Source organism: Chionomys nivalis, chromosome 10 (assembly GCF_950005125.1).
Source record: "Chionomys nivalis chromosome 10, mChiNiv1.1, whole genome shotgun sequence".
Classification (NCBI taxonomy): domain Eukaryota; kingdom Metazoa; phylum Chordata; class Mammalia; order Rodentia; family Cricetidae; genus Chionomys; species Chionomys nivalis.
Window position 1 is genome coordinate 54,294,259 of NC_080095.1, and position 20,197 is coordinate 54,314,455.

Here is a 20,197-nt window from a genome sequence, read left to right on the forward strand (position 1 = left end):
TCTGGCTGCTGCTGCTGGGGTTGAGGAAGGGAAGGTGGCATAGGCGATGTGGCCGACCCTGCGTTACTTAGGCACTGCCTGCGGTCTGGCTCGATGTCGCTTTGCTGGAGGTTTCCTCCCGTCAAGCGAGCGGATGCCTGGGGGGCCGGAGCTGCTGTGCTGGGGTGGCCGTAGCTTCAGCACTAGGTAAGTGAGTGGCGGTGGCCTGCGTTTGCTGCTCCCCTCGGAGATGTCTCGAATTGGATCCGACTCGACGTCTCTGTCCCTGGGGATGAAGTCCTGATTGTGTTCCAGCCTTGGACTCCAGGAGCTGCTGAACCTGCAGGGTTCATCCGCAGCATTTGTGGGCGGGAGCGGGGTGGCGGGGGGGGGGGAGGCAGTGTTGATTGGAGGGTCAGGAGCGAATTTGTCTCCGAACACAATCCTCCTCTCAGTTTCTTAACCACTTTAAAGGCTGAATGGTGAATAGGATCCTAGTCTGGCCCCTAGGTGGTATTTTGAGGATTAGGGAACCTAGTACACTGTACGCTGATTCTTAGCTAGCTAACATTCCCTGTGTTGCATGGAAGATCCAGAACTAGGCTTCAGTAGGTCAGTTCCTTGCACACATTAGACTTGTAACTGAGAAGCAACTCAGTTGCCTACCGTGAGCTGTCTAGGAAAGCCGGCAAATGCAGTGTTCTATGCGAAAGCTTTAAGGGGGAAGGCTTTCGGGTTTTTGAGACAGGAAGGTGAGCCAGCCGTGTGAATATGATTTTAGTGGACGACAAAAGTGTAGAAAGACACTGGAGAGGGACAATGTCACAGCAATGCTTTTGTTTAAGCCACACATTAAATTTTAATCGAAGGTCCATAGAAGCTGTTAAATGGTGTCGAAGCAAGGTTTCCCTAGGTAGCCCTGGCTGTCCTGTAACTCCCAATGTAGAACAGGCTGGCCTCCAACTCTCAGAGACCAGCTTGCCCTTGCCTTCCAAGTGCTGGGATTAAAGGTATGTGCCACCCCACCTGCTCTACCTTTTGAGACAGGATCTCTCATGGAGATTGGCGGGCCAGTAAGCTCCAGGGATCCACGTGCCTCCATACCCTACCTACCCCAAGGATGGGTGGAGCCAAGCTTTTACATAAAGGTGCTTGGGTCCTTGTGTGTGCACAGCAAGCCTTTTACCAATTAACCATTTCCCTAGCTTCTCCCCCACCCCAAATTTTATACTTTTTCTTTTGGAGCAATTGTAGATCCATAGGAAGTTGCAAAAATCACAGAATGGTTTTATGTTGCCTTCCCCATTTCCCACCGTTCTTTCAGTGTTAGTATAGTACAACAGCAAAGCCAGAAAATTAATATTGATACAATGCACACATGGTCAGCTTTCATCAATTTTACATGCACTTTGTTCTGTGTGGAGCTCTATGAAGTTTAATCAGACATTGTATAATCCCCTCAATTTGGGCATTGAAATGTTCCATTGTGGACACGGGCACAGGTGCCCACCAAGATGGCAGAGCCCAGTTGTCAGGCAGCTCCTCCTGAGGCTAGATGAAACCCTAACGGCTCTCCACACTTCAGTCAGGCGTTGAGTTACAGTGCCTGCCCTGGGAGCAAAATGAATAACAGTATCTTTCAAGTGCTGGCCTCTGTGATGGGCAACGGTGTCACCAATAAGAAGTGAGTGCCAGTCGAGTGTGGACAGCAAGGGGTCAGCCAGATCAGTGTCTATTACAAGAATGCCAACGATACCCTAGAGTGGGGTCAAGCTACACGGCCAGCTGGTTGTGATCGATCAGTCTTCTAAAGCTAAACTCATCTTCTAGTGATCAGATGTCTGTGCTTCACCTTAAGGAGAGATATGGCTTCAACTCTGCAAAAAAAAAAAAAAAAGGTAACTACATTTTCCAGTGCAGGGCTGTTTGGCCCTGGACATCATGAACTCCCAAGAAGGCTCTTTTATCTAGCGTCGGGTGCAGAATGACTCTTCCCTGGGGAAATGGACCTGCTTTGGAGACAAGTGAAGAAACACTGGCAACACTATTGTGAGGTAACTCCACCAGAGAACATACATGGATACTCTTAGCGCTGAGTAGAAAGTCTGTATTGCCGTAGCCAGTGGCCGCACAGGGAACCTGCCCAAGTCACGCAGCCCACGAACTTCTCTGCTCTTTGACTTTTATGCCCAAAACCACATCCTGGTTGACACCCTTTGATTAGGAGGAACAGTTAATGAAAGTGAAACTACAGAAGCCAAAAAGCGAGGTTAGTGCATTTAGGAACTTTCCTGGATGTTGGAATTGTGGACTAGGTCTTGGATGGACTAGATCTTCATTCCTGTACTGGCAGGTTTTGAGGCCTACATGTTGGGTTCTAAGGTCAGAATGGTACTTCCAACATGGTGTCGGTTGTGCTAAGGTCTGGCAGCCTGTTACATCTCTGGAGAGAAGAACCTTGTCCACAGCCTATCCTCCTATGGGGCACCCATCATTTGTCTCATGTAGTGGGCCCCTATCCTCATCGCCCCTTGTTCCACTTATACCCACAGTTCTTCTAACCTCCCTCCCTGATCCCCAGGAACTCATGATAAATGATAAATGTGTCATCATTGTTGGAACTAAGCTGAGGAAGGTGCAATGGACAGAAAATTCATTCAAAGACTCTAGTCCCAGCAGAACCTCAACATCTGATTCTGTCTGGGAGGGCAAAGAGCAAAAAGCCTGGCCAAGGAGTGAGCTGAACTAACTTCGGGTCAGAAGAATGCAGCTAGCCGGGCGATGGTGGCACACGCCTTTAATCCCAGCACTCGGGAGGCAGAGGCAGGCGGATCTCTGTGAGTTCGAGACCAGCCTGGTCTACAGAGCTAGTTCCAGGACAGGCTCCAAAGCCACAGAGAAACCCTGTCTCAAAAAACCAAAAAAAAAAAAAAAAAAAAAGAATGCAGCTTGCAGCTTCCTAGACAGATGAGCCACTGACAGAGAAGACAAGCCGAAAGGAGAATCCTAGCATCTCCAGCACCACTAAGGATCTGAACCCCCAGCGGCCACGCAGCTCCTTAGATGTCTGTGGTGACAAGCCCGAAATTAAGAGCCACTTTCAGTTGCATCTCACCCTAAGGATAGTGCGAACGGCATGTGTGTGGACGCCTGTGAAACGGGCCCTTAGAAGAGGTTGTCTTGAGAGAGGTGAAGAACATTGACTCCATCGGGTGGGCCCTAAGTGGGATCAGCATCACCTAAAGTGAGCCATTAGAGAATAGGAGGGACTAGAGGACCCAGCCTGTGAAGACTGGGATGTACGTGTCTCAACCTATGACACAACATTTAAATGGGAAATCAAGTTCGACTCCTGGATTCTTTTTTTTTTTCATAGATTCTATCTGATTCAGAATATCAGGGCTATTCTTTTTTTGTATGTTTTATATTTGATTAAGTGAACATTTCTCTGGTGTATAGAGAACATTCCCAAATTATCTTCTTTTGTTAGATGGCTTTCAAGTTTTCTCGCAGGTGATGCTGTTGCTGCCATGGCAGTGAGCAGCAGAGCCTGGTCTAGTTTTGCCATGCTTTGGAGTCATGGTAACTGTGGTGTTAACAGTATGTACATACAGTGTGTGTGTGTTCTGACCACACAACAAACGGTTCGTTGTTGATAAGTAACTAAGATGCTCTGTCACCACAAGATTTGTTCTCTCCCCTTCTCTAGTCACCACATCCTATCTCTCCATTCTTCCTAACTCCTGGCCGTTACTCTATTCTCCATCAGAAAACTTTGTCATTTTGAGAATCTTATGTAAGTGAACCCTTAACACTGATTTTATCATACAATGTGATACATATATATATAATCTTATTATCTCATATACATGGTATATTATACATTATACATAATATAAGCAACATATGATATGTAATGTGATAGTTGTTATATAATATATAAATAACATATATGTTATTATAAATTTTTACTTTAATTTCTCACTAATGAAAATTATGCAAGTGAAGTTTGGTGAGGTCTGTAAACATAAATTCTTAAATCTTGCTTTCTCTTAAGCTCATTTGATATAGTCATTGTCGGTGGCGGAATTGTGGGGCTTGCCTCTGCCAGAACACTCATCCTGAAACACCCCGGACTTTCGATTGGTGTTGTGGAAAAGGAGAAAGATTTAGGTTTGTATCCCATCAGCTTGCTGGGAACCTACTCATTTTTTCAGGCTGAATTAGTGATGAAAAATGTTGATGTTTGTGTCTCCTTTTGGATTCTCTCGAAAGTCCTGCATGGTAGCGGTTGGTTTGAGGGGTTGTGAGGTGGTAGGAAGAAGAGAGGGGGTGGGGAGACTAAAAATCACACAAGGACACAGTCTACGTGTGCTGCTGGAGGTTGAGTACCCTGGTACCCAGGGAGCAGCATAGTCCTCTCAGGTTTGTGCCCATTCTCCATCGGCTTTTAGGAGTGTCCCTATTAACACTAATAATTCCACTTTCCTTCAGAAAGTCAAGAAGGCCTGGGAGTATGTACAGAGTCTTGGGGGGGGCTTTAAAGTGCTGTTTAAACAAAGCATAAGTCAAAGTCAGAAATGGGCAGGAATGGTTTAGCATTGATGCTAAGGATAACTGCTATAGAAAGTTGCCAACAAACAGAACAAATCTAGGCATTTTTAAATGATGTCGCCTCTGCTATCAACATGTAGAATTTTTGTGAGTCATTTATTTTTATTGACCCTGTCTCTCTTGTTTTATAGCTCTTCACCAGACTGGGCGGAACAGTGGGGTCATACATAGTGGAATTTACTACAAACCCGAATCCCTGAAAGCTAAACTGTGTGTAGAAGGCGCAGCCCTCATCTATGAGTACTGTAAGCTCAAGGGAATTCCCTACAGGCAATGTGGCAAGGTACAACATTTTACTCGGGCTGTGGCTTGTTTGTAACTAGTGTTTCCTTGGGTTTAATGTTGAAAAGTTTGTATACAGTTTAGTTTTTAGTGTATTTGCAGAGTCGTGCCACTATCAATACTAATTTTAGAATATTTTTATTGCCGGGTGGTGGTGGTACACACCTTTAATCCCAGCACAGAGGCAGGCGGATCTCTGGGAGTTCAAGGCCAGCCTTGGTCTACAAAAGCTAGCTCCAGGACAGGCTCCAAAGCTACAGAGAAACCCTGTCTCGAAAACCAAAAAAAAAAAAAAAAAAAAAATTTTTATTACTCTCACACTAAACCATATGCCAACTCTCCGTTCCTACATCTCCTGAGTGCCTAACAAACAACAAACTACTTTGTTTTCTGTCTCTAGACAGTTGCTTGCTTTATACTATGTATCTTTTTTGTTTTGTTTTGTTTTGTTTTGTTTTGTTTTGTTTTGTTTTTCAAGACAGGGTTTTCATGTAACTGCCCAGGCTATCCTGAAACTTGCTTTGTAGACCAGGCTGGCCTTGAACTCACAGAGATCCACTTGCCTCTACCTCTGCCTCCTGAGTGCTGGGATTAAAGGCATACACCACCGTTGCCCAGCACTATGTATCTTTTTTGTTTGTATGTTTTTTACAGGGCTTCCTCAAGTAGCCTCGGCTGTCCTGGTAAACCAGGCTTGACCTTGAACTCACAGAGGTCCACCTGCCTCTGACTACTGAGTGGTGGGATTAAAGGTGTGTGCCACCACTGCCCAGTTTATACATATCTTATAAATAGAATTATGTCACAGACTATGTGATATTCTGTGACATTTAAAAAGATATACACTTACCATAATGCTTTCAGAGGTTATCCATGTTATAGCATTAATTAGTACTTCATCCTTTTTTTTGCTGTCTCCATTATTTTGTTTGGGTGCTTATTAGTGATATGGATTTGAGTTGTTTCTGCTTTTTTGTTATGAATAACACAGTTATAGGTATTTATATATAACTTTTATGGAAACCCATTTTCATTTCTCAGTGGAATATTTCTAGAAATAGAATTTCTGGTAGGAACTCCATCTTTAATATTTGAAGGAACTGCCAAACTCTTTTCCAGAAGTTATGGTTGCATTTTTGATGGGGAACCTCTGTCAGCCAATGACCTTTAAGAGGTTGGACCAGGTTAAGGTGTGACCTAAGTTTGACCTCAGGGTTGGAGACACCATTTAGGGGTTGAATATTACTTGTATAGGGTAGAGGGTTGGGGTGGAAATTATGTAGGCCCAGAGATCTCCTTGGAAAAAAAAGAGGGAAAATTAAATGGAATAACAGATAATTTAGTGTGAACTTACTTACACTAATAATAATAATAATAGTAATAGAGTGAATACATATGAGCTATTATTTATGGACAATTTACATTGGTATAGTTTCTTGTATATTGATACAAGTTCAAATTATATTTGTTATTTCTGTTTATAATATTTGTATACCTATGCAAAGTTATTTTGTCAGATTGTATGTGTGCATGTTTCTACCTCTGTTTAAGACATTTTGTATATTGATACAATTTTATGATCTATTTATCATATTGCATTTTATATTCCTACCTCTGATCAAGATGCTTATACATTGTTTACATTTTGAGGTCATTGTCCTCATTTACTGCACAGTTGTTTACAGATTATTTAATATTCTGATATGAAGTCTTAGTCTTTAAGTTATATAAGTATTAAATATTACAGATCAATAGTTATTCATGTTTGTTGTACATTTAGTCAGATTAATTAGGTTCTTTAGATATATAGAGATTGTATTATGCATAGGTAGGTAATCTTCAACCACTTCAAAGATCTGTAGAACATGGCATTTAAAGAACTTAGGGTTCTGTTGATGTGAGACACAGTTGCTCCTGACAGCACCAATCTATTCCCGAGAAAATGTTGAGCACCGAAGACACTCCACTTGGAGTTTGTTTTCTTCTTGGCACAATTGGCCTTTGGGCAAGGAACTGCCCATGCCTCGACCACTGACAAAGTACATGGTACCCAGACTGGATAAGCAGGGCACAAGAAAAGAAGACCGCCAAACCTTGTGTATAGCCCTTTTTATATGTTGCTGTATTTAGTTTTATTGTTTTCCCTAAGACTGTTAGATCTGTATTTACAAATGAGGGCTGAGGGCATGGCTCAGTGGTGTATGGGAGAATACTGACCTCATGATAGTAGTTTTACAAATGGTTCTTTTTCTTTTTTTGAAAGCGTTTATTGGATTTGATTCTTTCTTAAACACATGGTAACCTTCATGAGTTAAGTTTTTGCTGCCTGCCCTTCCATTGAGGGAAGTTGTTTTTGCTTTTTGTTTTTTGTTGGTTGGTTGGTTGGCTGGTTGGTTGGTTGGTTGGTTGATTGGTTGGTTTTTCCAGACAGGGTCTAGCTATGTAGCCTTGGCTTTCCTGGAACTGGACGTGTAGACCAGGCTAGCCTTGAACTCATAGAGATCCTCCTGCCTCTGTTTCCCAAGTGCTGGGATTGATGGTGTGCGCCAATACTGGTGGCCTGGCCTTTGTTGGAAGTTTTTATTCACTTTTATTGCCGTGGTTCAGTTCAGGTTTGTTGTTGCTGTTGCTATTGTTGTTGTTGTTGCTGCTGCTGTTGCGAGTCGTTTTCAGAAGTGTCTTCCTAACAGTTTCAGCGTCTGAATGGCGCAATTTTTGTGGCAGGATTAGTTGTTCATACCACCCTTGTGAGGCTTATTTCCATAAGGTTGGTTGTGGTGTCCTCTCTCCCTCTCTCCACATTTGTAAGTCTGAAAGCTCATTATTGTCATTGAAGATGCATTACACTAAAAAGAAAAGATGCAGGGTTGGGGATTCAGCTCAGTGGCAGAACTCTTGCCTAGCAAGTGCAAGGCCCTGGGTTCGGTTCTCAGCTCTGGGGACAGAATGTTCCCAGAATGTTAAGTGAAAAAAAGGAAGTAGGCTGGGTTGTAAGAGGTCAAGACGGCAACCCTTTATTCACTTTAAGATTTACAAATACTCTTATTCTGTGATTTGTCTTTTTGCTTTCTTGATGGTATCCTTTGACTAATTTTTTATTAAAAAGTTAATCATTTATTGACTTAAGCAGCCTTTGTACCTTGACCAAAAGGGAATTCTGTTGGCTCTTAGGAATGAGGTAGTGACTTATGCATGTTAATATACCCGTGAATGTGTGTCTGTGTGTTTGCCTTGCAGTGAAATAAGAAGAAACTCAATTTTAAATACCTTTCCCAGAAATATATAGGAGAAGAGTTCTGAAGGAAGTTGATTAAATGCAATTCTCTCTGCATTAGTAAAGACTGAAATTTATTTCAAGACAACAAAAGACTAGCTTGTTGAGAGTGGTGCCCGTTATACTGATGACTGACTGTCTTTTATGAGCTAGCATTTCATATTTACTCGTAGAAATAAGAAGGGTATTTACTTTGAAAGATGTAAAGGGGGCTAGAGACATGGCTCAGCAGCTAAGAGCATTGGCTGCTCTTGCAGAGGACCCAGGTTCAATTCCCAGGATCCACATGGTGGCTGAGAACCACCTATCACTCCAGTTCCAGGGGATCCAGGACCCTCTCTGCCTTCTGTGAACACTGCACACACATGCAGGCAAAACACACATACACATAAAATGAATCTTAAAAAGCAACAAAAGAAAACATGATCATGTGCTTCTCTTATTGCTGGGATGGAGTAATAACAAAAAGAGTTGCATATGGCTGGGATCATACTGCAACTCTCATCAAGAAATGGAAATTGAGGATGCATTTCACATTCAGGGACATTAGTTTTAATGCTATTTTTTACGACATTTTCTTGACAAAGGAAAGAAATAATGAACAAAAGGAGAAGGAGGTTTATGAAATAAAAATGCTTCATATCAACCTTGTTTGATACAGGTGATAATTTGTGATTTTACATTGACTTTATATATATTTCATAACTGATGATATTTTAACCATTCATGCATTTTGTCATTTTCTGAAGCTAATAGTAGCTGTTGAGCAAGAAGAAATCCCCAGACTTCGGGCCCTGTATGAGAGAGGTCTGCAGAATGGAGTCCAAGGCTTGAGACTGATCCAACAGGAGGAGATAAAAAAGAAGGAACCATATTGCAGGGTGAGTGACTGACCAGCCTACTGCACGTGATGGTTCCCATAAGCTATTCCACATAACACTGCCGTGAATAAACATTCTGGAATATGTGTTTTGGTAAGAAATGTTAATACTGCTATTGGGTCTCTACATCAGGGAGATATTGTCAGGTTGTAGTTTATGTGTTTATGTCCAGCTTTGGCAAATATTGCCAAAAAGTTTTCCACGGTGCCTTGGTTTACCCTCTCAGTCACATAGAGTCCAGTTTCCTGTGTCCGCAGACACGTGGGCTTTGTTCCACTGAAGCGTTTGTGGGTTTGTGGTACAATCTGAATCTGTCTTACTGAAAATTCTTCAGACCTGTGGATGTTTCCATAGGCTGTACCAGTTGAACATTCCTAATCCAAAACTTCAGAAAAATCACAATGTTCCCAAATTCAAGTATTTTTGAGCATCCTGTTGGTATTTTTTTTTTTTTTTTTTTTTTTTTTTGGTTTTTCGAGACAGGGTTTCTCTGTGGTTTTGGAGCCTGTCCTGGAACTAGCTCTTGTAGACCAGGCTGGTCTCGAACTCACAGAGATCCGCCTGCCTCTGCCTCCCGAGTGCTGGGATTAAAGGCGTGCGCCACCACCGCCCGGCTCGCATCCTGTTGGTATTATAAAGCTCTATATGTTTTTAGTTTAGAGATTCTCAAACTGTAACATTACATTATGCTTTTAACTTATATTTTCCCAATGACTCAGTGTCACACACCTTCATGTGTTTATTCCCAGCTTGGAAACCTTCCCCCTGAAGCTCCTATTTAAGTGGTTTGACCATAACCTATTGAGTTATTGCTTCTTTTATAATTATTAATTCTTACTAACTTTAGAAGCTCACTACATGATCTGTATGTATCTGCTGCATATATAAATATACAATTATGTACTTGTCAGTACATCTAAGTATGTGCTACAGGCGTCTCTGCCTCTCTGTAATGTGTCCCTTTTATTTTAGTTCATCTTCAGAGAACAGAAGTTCTTAATGTAATCAATTTAGCAATTTATGTAGATGTTTTCCTTTTATTTTTCTTTTTTCTTCTTTCTTTTATTTTTTAAAAAAGAAAACATGCTGTCTTTTTTTTCATTTTACATACCAATCCCAGTTCCCACTCCCTCCCCTTCTCCCATTCCTTCCACCCACCTCCCATCCCACCCCATCCACTCCTCAGTGGTATGGCACATTGCTTTGGGGAAGGTCTAAGGCCCTCCCTACTATATCTAGAATGAGCAAAGTATCCTTCCAAATAGAATGGGTTCCCCAAAAGCCAGTACAAGCAGTAGGGATAAATCCTGGTGCCACTGCCAGTGGCCCCACAGCCTGCCCCAGCCATGCAACTGTCACCCACACTCAGAGGGTCTAGCTTGGTTGTATGTTGTTTCCTTCCCTGTCTGGCTGGAGTTGGTGAGCTCCCATTAGCTCAGGTAGACTGTTTCAGTGGGTGTCCCCATCATGGTCTTGACCTCTTTGCTCATATTCTCACTCTTTCCACTCTTTAACTAGACTTTGGGAGCTCAGCCCTGTGCTCTGCTGGGGGTCATCAGTTGCTGGATGAAGGTTCTATGGTGGCATTTAAGATATCCATCAGTCTGACTACAGGGCAAGGCCAGTTTGGGCACCCGCTCCTCTATTGCCTAGGGTCATCCTTGTGGATTCCTGGGAATTTCTCTAGTGTCAGGTTTCTTGCTAGCTCCATGTTTTCCTTTTATGATTAGTGCCTTCCTGTGCCTCTGTCTACCCGTCCTCCTGACTCCCTTACTTCCGTACACAGAGCACATGGGTAGTTTAAGTTTCTTTCCTGCTAGTTCAGATAATGGTACTTTGTCACACTGGCTACAACTGATCGGTTTGGAAGTTTGGCTGTTATTTCTGCTTCTTGGTAAACAATTTAACTACAAACAGGTTTATTAGGTCAACTCCAAAGTGCTTCTTGCTCCAGATCCCTTTAAGAAGGCTGAGCCACCCTCAGCTCTTTGAAGCTCCCTGCACTTTGAAGTGGGGAGCAGCTCTTGCCGGTGTCCTCTGAGTAATCCCCCGTGACACTCCTGACTTCAGTCCCACCCTTGTGGCTTCTCTTTCAGCAGAGGAGGTCAACCCCATGTTTTCCTCCTTTGTTTCCTTACTGAATTTAGCTCCCAGCTTTCCCTGACCTACCTGCCTGGTTCTTTTCCAGCCTCTCGACCTGCCATTACCTTGTTTTCCAAGCTATGACCTGCTAATCTAGACAGTGCATGGCCAGTCTGCAGGTCGAGAGGCACAGCCAGCCTGTCCACAGCCTCATCTCAGCCAAACATGTTAGCACCAGGCCTGGACCTGGGAGCTGGACGACCTGACCATGATGGCGTCTTCCACATCCTCCGCACACATTCAGTTAGGGACACCCACACTTCCTAAGAAGGAGCAAATCCAAGACTAGAAAGAGCAAAAGAGACTCTCTAGAGTTCTGAGAGGTGAAAATGGAGTAATTTAAAAACATGATTCAAATGTTCATTCACTCAGGAAATGTTTGAGGGATTTGTGTGCAGGTACCAGGAGTACAAAGTAAATAAGGAGGACATTTGGATTCTAAGGAACTGTTGAGGGCTGGAGAGATGGCTCAGTGGTTAAGAGCATTTCCTGCTCTTCCAGAGGTCCTGAGTTCAATTCCCAGCAACCACATGGCAGCTCATAACCATCTGTAATGAGATCTGGTGCCCCCTTCTGGCCTGCAGGCATGCATGCAGGCAGAACACTATACATAATAAATCTTTTAAAAAAGAACTATTGGTTCAGAACGAAGCATGTTTGCAGAACATTTCTTTCCTGGCGCCCGTCACAGTTTTTTATGTTAGGTAAGGGAGTTTTGAGGGTTAAACTCTTGAAATATTAGGTCGAGTGTAGCTGTTGACCTGTGAATCTCTGAGTTGTTAGGCAGTAAGTCTAACAGAGCCTCACATGTGCCAATCTTATGCAGATAGGAGGGCTTCCTAACCCTAGCAAAGGCGTTCATGTGCTAGAGTCAAGCCTGGCAAGGTAAATGGTGAGGTTTGCCAAATGTTGCATGTTTTGCCTTGGCCCAACCCCTGGATCTGGAAACATTGTTTGTGGAGGGAGGGGAAGTGAAAGCCTTTAAGACAATATACCAGTGAAATATTTAAAATGTTATTTCAGGTATTATTTTTAAAATTAACGACAATACTGTGTTGATCAAGCAGAATAAAAAACAAAAACAAAAACAAAAAAGACTGCTTGCACTCAGTTCTGGGCAGTAGCTATCTGAGAACTGAGGAAAATGACTGGGTGACCGAGATGTATATTCAGTGTGAGGGTCGCACACTGTTATACTCAGGATTAGTCGTGGGAAATCCTGTTCTTTCCCTTTTCTTCAAACTAGAAAAGACCAGTGGCACATTCACCTTCTGTTCCTAAATAAATAAATAAATAAATTTAAATCTAAATTCATGCATTCTGCCGGGCGATGGTGGCACACGCCTTTAATCCCAGCACTCGGGAGGCAGAGGCAGGCGGATCTCGGTGAGTTCGAGACCAGCCTGGTCTACAGAGCTAGTTCCAGGACAGGCTCAAAGCCACAGAGAAACCCTGTCTCGAAAAACTAATAAATAAATAAATTAATTAATTAATTAAATAAGTAAATTCATGCATTCAGGGACGGAGAAACAACCACAAAACCAGCTGTTCGTCCTCGTATCACCCGGATGAAGCGGAATTAGTCACGGAATGTCCCCATTCCCTGGTCATGATCTCGCAGACCTGCAGCAGAACCTTGCAGTGCCCTCCCTGCACACCATGTGACTAGGGAGCTAGAACAGCTCTGAGTTTTCACTTGCTGTGACGTGTGCACCACCACGAAAGGCATTGGAGTCTATTTAAAACATCTTTTGAGAATTTAACTCAGAATCAGATATGAATCATGTTAGAGTCAGAAATGAAGTGTCCTGAATAACAATAAATTTAAAAAAAAAAAAATAAGATGGCAATGCGGGGCAGCTTTGAAAATCAGGCGTCTTTGTTGTTGTTTTGGTTTGGTTTGGTTTTGATTTTTTCGAAACAGAATTTCTCTGTGTAGCTTTGGAGCCTGTCCTGGAACTCTGTCTGTAGCCCAGGTTGGCCTCAAACTCATAAGATCTGCCTGCCTCTCCCTACCGAGTGCTGGGTTAATGGTGTGTGTCACCACCACCCAGCTCAGGCATCTTTATTTAAAGGGAAAAAAAAATTAAAGAAAATTGTTTCCTGGTTATGTGATGTTCTTATTTAGCTAGCTTTTTGTTTGTTTGTTTGTTTGTTTGATTGATTGATTGATTGTTTTGAGACAAGGTTTCTCTGTGAATAGTCCTGGCTATTCTGAAACTCCCTCTGTAGACCAGGCTGGCCTTGAACTCAGAGACCCGCCTGCCCCTGCCTCCCAAATGTTGGGATTGAAAGCAAGTACCTTCCGGCTTTATTTAGCTAGTATTACGTCTCCCCTCTAGTAGGCACCTTGTGTGTGTGTGTGTGTGTGTGTGTGTGTGTGTTCATGACCAAATTTAGGCACTTACCAAGAGCAGACTTTTCTGTTACTGTTTTAAATGCTGTCAGGTTTTTGTCAAACAAAGGATAATGTGTGTTACCCATCAAAACAAACCAGGTATTTTAAAAAGGTATAAAATTTCAAGCAAAAATAAAACTGCAGCCAGGTGGTTGTGATGCATGCCTTTAATCCAAGCATTAAGGCGGCAGAGGCAGGTGGATCTCGTGAGTTCAAGACCAGTTGGACTACAAAAGCAGTTACACAGAGAAACCCTGTCTCAGGGAAAACAAAACAAAACAAACAAAAAAAAAGAAAAAAAAGAAAAAGAAAAAAAAACTTTGAATGAACTTTACTGTTTCTTGACTGTATTATTTGACCTTTCAATACTTTTGTCCTAGGGTCTAATGGCCATTGATTGTCCATATACTGGCATTGTGAACTATCAGCAGGTAGCTTTGTCATTTGCCCAGGATTTCCAAGATGCTGGTGGCTCTATCTTGAAAGATTTTGAAGTAAAGGATATTGAAATCGCTAATGAAAGCCCTTCCAGAAGTAAGGATGGTAAGCTATCCCCATGTTCTCTATAAAATATTTGTATTGATAAAAAAAGAAATGTTTGTTTGTTTTTTGTCTGTTTGGTGTTTGTAGGAGACTTCGAGGAGCCAGGCTAGAGTCAGCTCAGAGTCAGAGGTGAGTATGGAAGAGACATGGGTGTGAGTGGACAGAGCAGATCCGCAGTTCCTGGATGTCTGTGTGCTGAAAGAACTAGGCACTGAGTAGACAATTGACTGGCACTAAAGTCTAACAGCCACGGCTGTTGTGGACAGGTGGCCTCCAGGCGGTTCTCTGAAGGTTAGAGTCGGTACCTCTTGGTAGTGATTACGGTGAATACAGACTTTAGTGCCGTTTAGACCTTGATTCAGACTGCTGGGGAATATGGCATAGCAATAGTAAGTGGTGGGCTATCTTTGGACACACCCAGATTTCCAACAGCAGACCAATATCAAAAGACTCAGCCCTTCTGAGTCTCACCTCCTGTTCCCCTTAGACTGCAGTTACAGCCTGCTTTATTTTGCTTTGAAATGAGTAGTTAGCTTTTTTTAGTTAAATGAGAGGCTTGCAAGCATTCTGTTTGCTGCAAGGAAATTTGTAGAGAATCAGGTTCTTATCAGGGTTTAAAGGAGATCTGGATTTTATGAATTCCTTGCCCAGTGTCCTTCTACACTCTAAGATAATGAACAAATTTATTAAATAAAATTGTTATGAGTGGGTAACAGAATAAGTCAAATTCACAATATAGGTAGATTGCAGTGTTTTTTTTTCTGTACATATGCTTTATAGGTTGTTAATAGCTCATCAGTAAGTGGGAACAAACTTGATACACGGTCAGCTCGTTATTGGAACGTTTTGTGCTGTGAAAGCCCTTGCTTCTCTGAACAACCAGTGCAGGGAATCAGGTTGCCAACACGTGGACATAAGGCTGTCTTGTGTTTAATTTCTCATGCTTTAGTTCTGTGGGTTAAAGCCAGTTCACTTGTGATGGCACTGCTTACATGCAGAGCATGGCTGTGCTCGGTGAAGTGAGGGGTCTGTGCTAGGCTAAGCTGGAGAATGTGTTAGTTAAATGAATGAAAAGAAACCATCCTAAATCATGCCAGAGTTTTATGTTTTGTCAATTATGAATTATTTTAGTCTTCTTTCTTGATAAAGAGCTTCAGAATTAAAATTAAAGTACAACTAAGACAGTCATTTACATTTGTTTTGGGCATAGAATTTTAAATAGTGACAACTTTCGTTTGCTCAAACCAAAGTTTCACTGATTCTTCTCATTCCTGCCAGGGATGAACTGTCCAATCGCTGTCAGGAATACTAAGGTAAAGACTCTGGAGCTGTTTTTCACTTTCATTTACTTGTGAAATTGTATTGAGTGATTGCTATGTTTTTGTGTATTTGTTTATGTGTGTGTACATGTTCAAGTGTGTACAGATATGTGTGTGCATCTGTATGTGTATACATGAGAGAGTCAGAACACAACCTCAGTTGTGGTACCATGGGAGCCAGCCGCTGCATAGATTTTTTTAAAATGTTTTTATTAGCATATATTAATTACATATAATAACAGGCTTCATTACTGTGTTTTCTGCACATATATGAAATATTTGGATCATATTCCCTGCTCTGTTATTCAGCTTCTTCTTTTCAGTTAGTCTGCCCTCTTTCATGTCTTTTGGGCATTAAAAATATTTTATTGTGTGTGTTTGAGTGTTTTGCCTGCACATGTGTCTGTGCACTGTGTATGTTCCTGATGCCCTCTGAGACCATAAGAGGGTACTGGATTCCTGGAGCTGGTGTTACAGCAAATTGTGAGTCACCATGAGGAGGCTGGGAACTTAACCTAGGTCTTCTGTAAGAGGGACATGATAATGAGGATAAAGAAATAATTAGTGACATATAGACAAATGGTGTATTTCCTACAAGGTGTGAGAGAATATCCCAAGGGTTGGTTGGTTTGTAGTTTGGTTTGGTTTGGTTTTTGTGTTTTGAGACAGGGGTCTCTCTTTGTAGTACTGTCTATCCTGGAGCTTGTTATGTGGATCAGATCCTCCTGCCTCTGTCTTCTGAGTGCCAGAATTGAAAGTATGTGCCACCATGCCTGGCCCCAAGAGTCTTGACTTGCAGTTCTTTGATGATCCATGGTGTCAGGCACTTTTCTCATTACCTACTGGTGATTTATATATATTTGAAATTGAAAAATATTGAAATTGAAAATATTGAAAAAGGTGTCTCTTCAGGTCCTTCCCCCAGTTCCAGGTTAGATATAGATATAGATATAGATATAGATAGATAGACTGCCCTCGCCCCGCCCCCCCAAGTATCTTAATTAGCATAATCAGCTATGAACTGGAATTCAGTGTGCTGTTTCCATACATGCATATAATTTGTTAATTAAGCCCAACCTTTCTTTACCCTCCCCCTCTATCTCAACTTCTGTTAATTTTCCATTCAGTTGAAGGGTTTTTGTTTTGTTTTGTTGTTTTTTAGATAAGCGCTCACATAGACAAGTACTATGCCACATTTTCTTTCTCACATTTAGAAATTAACCATTCTCCTTTATTTTGTACCAGGGAGAGAAGGTTCACTGCCGCTATGTGGTGACATGTGCAGGGCTTCACTCAGACCGTATTTCAGAGTTGAGTGGCTGCAATCCCGATCCTCAGATTGTCCCATTCCGGGGAGATTACCTGCTCTTAAAGCCAGAAAAGGGCTACCTTGTCAACGGGAATATTTATCCGGTGGGTAATGTTACTTCTGTCTTCTTACTTATCAAGCTGGCTGTGGGCATAAAGGAAAGGAAAATAAAGCTTTTACCTGCGTTTGAAGAGAGGGTTTGGGAGATGGTGTATGTGGTCATTTCACCTGTCTCTGGTGGTGGCATCCCTAACGCCGTCTCTGCTCTCGTGGGCATTGTCTCTGTGAGCTTGAGTATGCCATGGGAGTACTGCAAGCAAACCAGGAGATACCCAACCAATACTGTGCACTTTGTGTAGGTGTCCGCTCTAGCTCCAGGGGCAGAAGTCAGGGGTATTTAAATAGAAAGCTCACTCTTCTGCCTGCATTTACCCTGTTGATGAACAAGTCCCCAAAAGTATGTTAGGTTGAACTGGTTGGAATTGGTGCTTTGCCAAAAACTAAATTCCTCTGCTTCTTCTCACTTCGCCGAGGCCTGTGCTGTGAATATGTAATTTTTTTCTGGCAGTCCTGTTTTACCTGCGGGTCACAGACTTCTCTCATAGGAGAAAGAGGCAATAATATGAAGTAGAACCATTCAACCTTTTTTCCTTTACCCAGAAAGATGAATAAGCGGAACAACATATATTAACGCAGTAGCATTTTAAACCAGAAAGCATGTTAATCGAAAAGCCTGTCTGAATACAACTCACAGTGCATACAAATATCTAGAAAGAACTACCTCGTCTTACCAGTCAGATGTTTTGTTTCTGCTATGAAGGGAGATGTGAATGAGGCTAATGGTTGGCTGCTGTGTTGAATCTGCAGGTCCCGGATAGCCGCTTCCCTTTCCTTGGAGTTCACTTTACACCAAAGTTGGACGGCACTGTGTGGCTCGGGCCAAATGCAGTGCTCGCCTTCAAGCGGGAAGGTTACAGACCCTTTGACTTCAGTGCCAGAGATGTTATGGAAATAATTCTCAAGAGGTACCAGAGTTACCTTAAAGATGATTTAAGTGCTTAATTTTTTTAATGTGAGAAGTTTTTGATATTCTTATAGAATAAGCCCTCATATGTGATTGCTGCATTATTTTTTTATTAATCCAAATTAAGATCTTTATGTAATAAGTATACATTTGATTATTTGGTTTCGATGCTAAGGTCAAAACTAGAGCCTTGCGTATATACCAAACAGGCTTTTCTCCACTGGACTATACAACTAGCTCCAAGTATAATGTTTACGTCACAAAGATTGTGATGCTATAACCAGGGTGCTAATGTCTTAGCCGAAAAGAAAGTAAGGCCAAAACCATTCATGTATCTGGTAGTCCATCTTAAATGTTGTTAGGAGATCTGAAACTAGTAAGGACTTACTTTGAGAAGATCATTTCAAGCTTTTCACCATTGTTTTGTAAACTATTAGATAAATTACTGATGAGATAGGGTGTGTGTGTGTGTGTATGTATATAAATCTAAGGGTGCCATTGTATAGACTTATGATATATGACACAGATTCTTTACTGTTCTAAGATATAGCCTTATTAAGTATGCTGTTTGGCTTTTCCTGTGTGCATGTGTGTGGGTATGCATGCACATGTATGTGGAGGCCATAGTTTGATGTCAGGTGTCTTCCTCAATGACTGTCTGCCTCATCTTTTTGAGACAGGGTCTCACACTCACCCGGAAGCTCACTTATTCAGTTATGTTAGCTGGCCAGCAAGCCCCAGCGTTCTCCTCCCTCCCCTTCCCCGGGCTGGACTAAAGGCATGCACTGCCACGGCTGCTCTTCACATAGGTGTGGAGCACCCAGACTCAGGTCCTCATGTTTGTATGGCAAACATGTTACCAAACCTCAGTTTGGTCTTTTCAGTAATGTTTCCCTTCAGGAGATTTTATGTGAAACCCCTGGAAAGCACTCTGGACTGTATATAGGTGTTGCCCTCAGCAGCATCTGTAGCAAAGGGTTAGGTTAACTTTTCAGGATGTGTACAGAGTCTCACTGGAGGACCACTGCTAGACTACTGTATCTCCACCTGACTGCACTAGGAGAGGTGTCTCACTGCTTTAATGCTCTCCACTAAAGATGCCTTGTCAGTGTGTTGAAAGTGTTAGAAAGCCTTCCTGTTAGCAAACTTCATAGGCTACCAGTTTGAAACCATATTTTTTAATAAATTTTGAGTATGAGTGATTTCCTCTCTATATCTTGGCCAAAGTTTCTTTATTGTATAATTTTTATGACATTTTATAGATTTATATGATACCACCAAAAAATAATTGTAAAGATATTTTATAGTAATAAAGAATTCCTCTGTCTCATCGAGTTTCTTTTTTTCCTTCATTCTCAGTGGTTTCCTTAAAATGTTGCTTCAGAATTTCTCGTATGGAGCAAATGAAATGTATAAAGCCTGTTTTCTCAGTGAGACAGTGAAGCACCTTCAGAAGTTCATCCCTGAGATCACCACCAGCGATGTGCTTCGGTAAGGAAACGGGGCGAGGACAATAAACTTGGGAGGCAGGTCTGACTGGCGCTGGCTCTTCAGGCAGCACAGTCTCTGAACCTTTGCTCTCCTTCCCCAAGAGAGGTGAATCCCTTTTGCGTTACTGCATCACAGCCTAGAGCTGGATCTTGTAATTATCTACCCCTCTTCTTGTTGTTGTTGTTGTTGTTGTTGTTGTTGTTGTTTTGAGACAGGGTCTCTCTATGTAGCTCTGGCTGTCTTGGAACTCTCTGTAGACCAGGCTGGCTTCGAACTCACAGAGATCTACCGCCTTTGCCTCCTGAATCCTGGTATTAAAGATGTGTGCCACCTCAATTGACTCTTAACAACCCTCAGACACATACTTCTTGGTATTCTTCTCTACTTAAAGACTGTTTTATTTTTATTGTGTGTGGGGTGGCATGTGCACGAGCACAGGTGCCAGAGACCAGAGCCCTTGGAGCCCATGGGGCTGGAGTTGCCCATATTGGTTGCTGGGAATCAAACTCAGGTTAAGAGCTCTTAGCCACCGAGTGACCTCTCTGGCCCCTCCGCTCTGTTTGTGTTAGATCCAGCTCCCCCTGGAGGACAGAAGTGGGAAGTGGCGTGGTAACAATCCATCTAAGTCCTTGCTGCAGACTGTCAGGAAAAGTTTGTTTTGGTTTTTTTTTTTTTTTTCCGTTTTCTTTTTCTTAGAACTAAAGAGTTTCTGGACTTGATGTGTAGATTATCCTGAATATCATCCAAGCCTGTGTGTTTTTCCTCTGTGGTGATATTTTTAGCATCATGCCAGTTGTTCGATCTAGCCAGCGGTGTGCTTTGAGGTGCTCATGCTGTACCATGCTGTACCCCTTCATGATGCCCCAGAGCGCCAAATGTCTACTCTGAGCAGCTGTTGAAACTAGCCTGGTGTAATGTGTCAACGAGCTTCACTGTGTATC

General features: G+C 42.3%; 1 protein-coding gene across 1 annotated transcript in view; it reads left to right on the forward strand.

Annotated features, from left to right (window-relative positions):
* Positions 1 to 25: 25 nt before the first annotated feature.
* The window catches only part of L2hgdh (L-2-hydroxyglutarate dehydrogenase), a 29,249-nt gene continuing 9,077 nt past the window's right edge, over positions 26 to 20,197 (forward strand). The window contains exons 1-9 of the mRNA XM_057782787.1: positions 26 to 186; positions 4,037 to 4,152; positions 4,725 to 4,876; positions 8,899 to 9,030; positions 13,951 to 14,113; positions 15,392 to 15,426; positions 16,678 to 16,845; positions 17,609 to 17,766; positions 19,125 to 19,256. Of these exons, the coding sequence (XP_057638770.1) occupies positions 47 to 186; positions 4,037 to 4,152; positions 4,725 to 4,876; positions 8,899 to 9,030; positions 13,951 to 14,113; positions 15,392 to 15,426; positions 16,678 to 16,845; positions 17,609 to 17,766; positions 19,125 to 19,256 (1,196 nt within the window). The 5' untranslated portion in view covers positions 26 to 46. The remainder of the gene's footprint in view (positions 187 to 4,036; positions 4,153 to 4,724; positions 4,877 to 8,898; positions 9,031 to 13,950; positions 14,114 to 15,391; positions 15,427 to 16,677; positions 16,846 to 17,608; positions 17,767 to 19,124; positions 19,257 to 20,197) is intronic.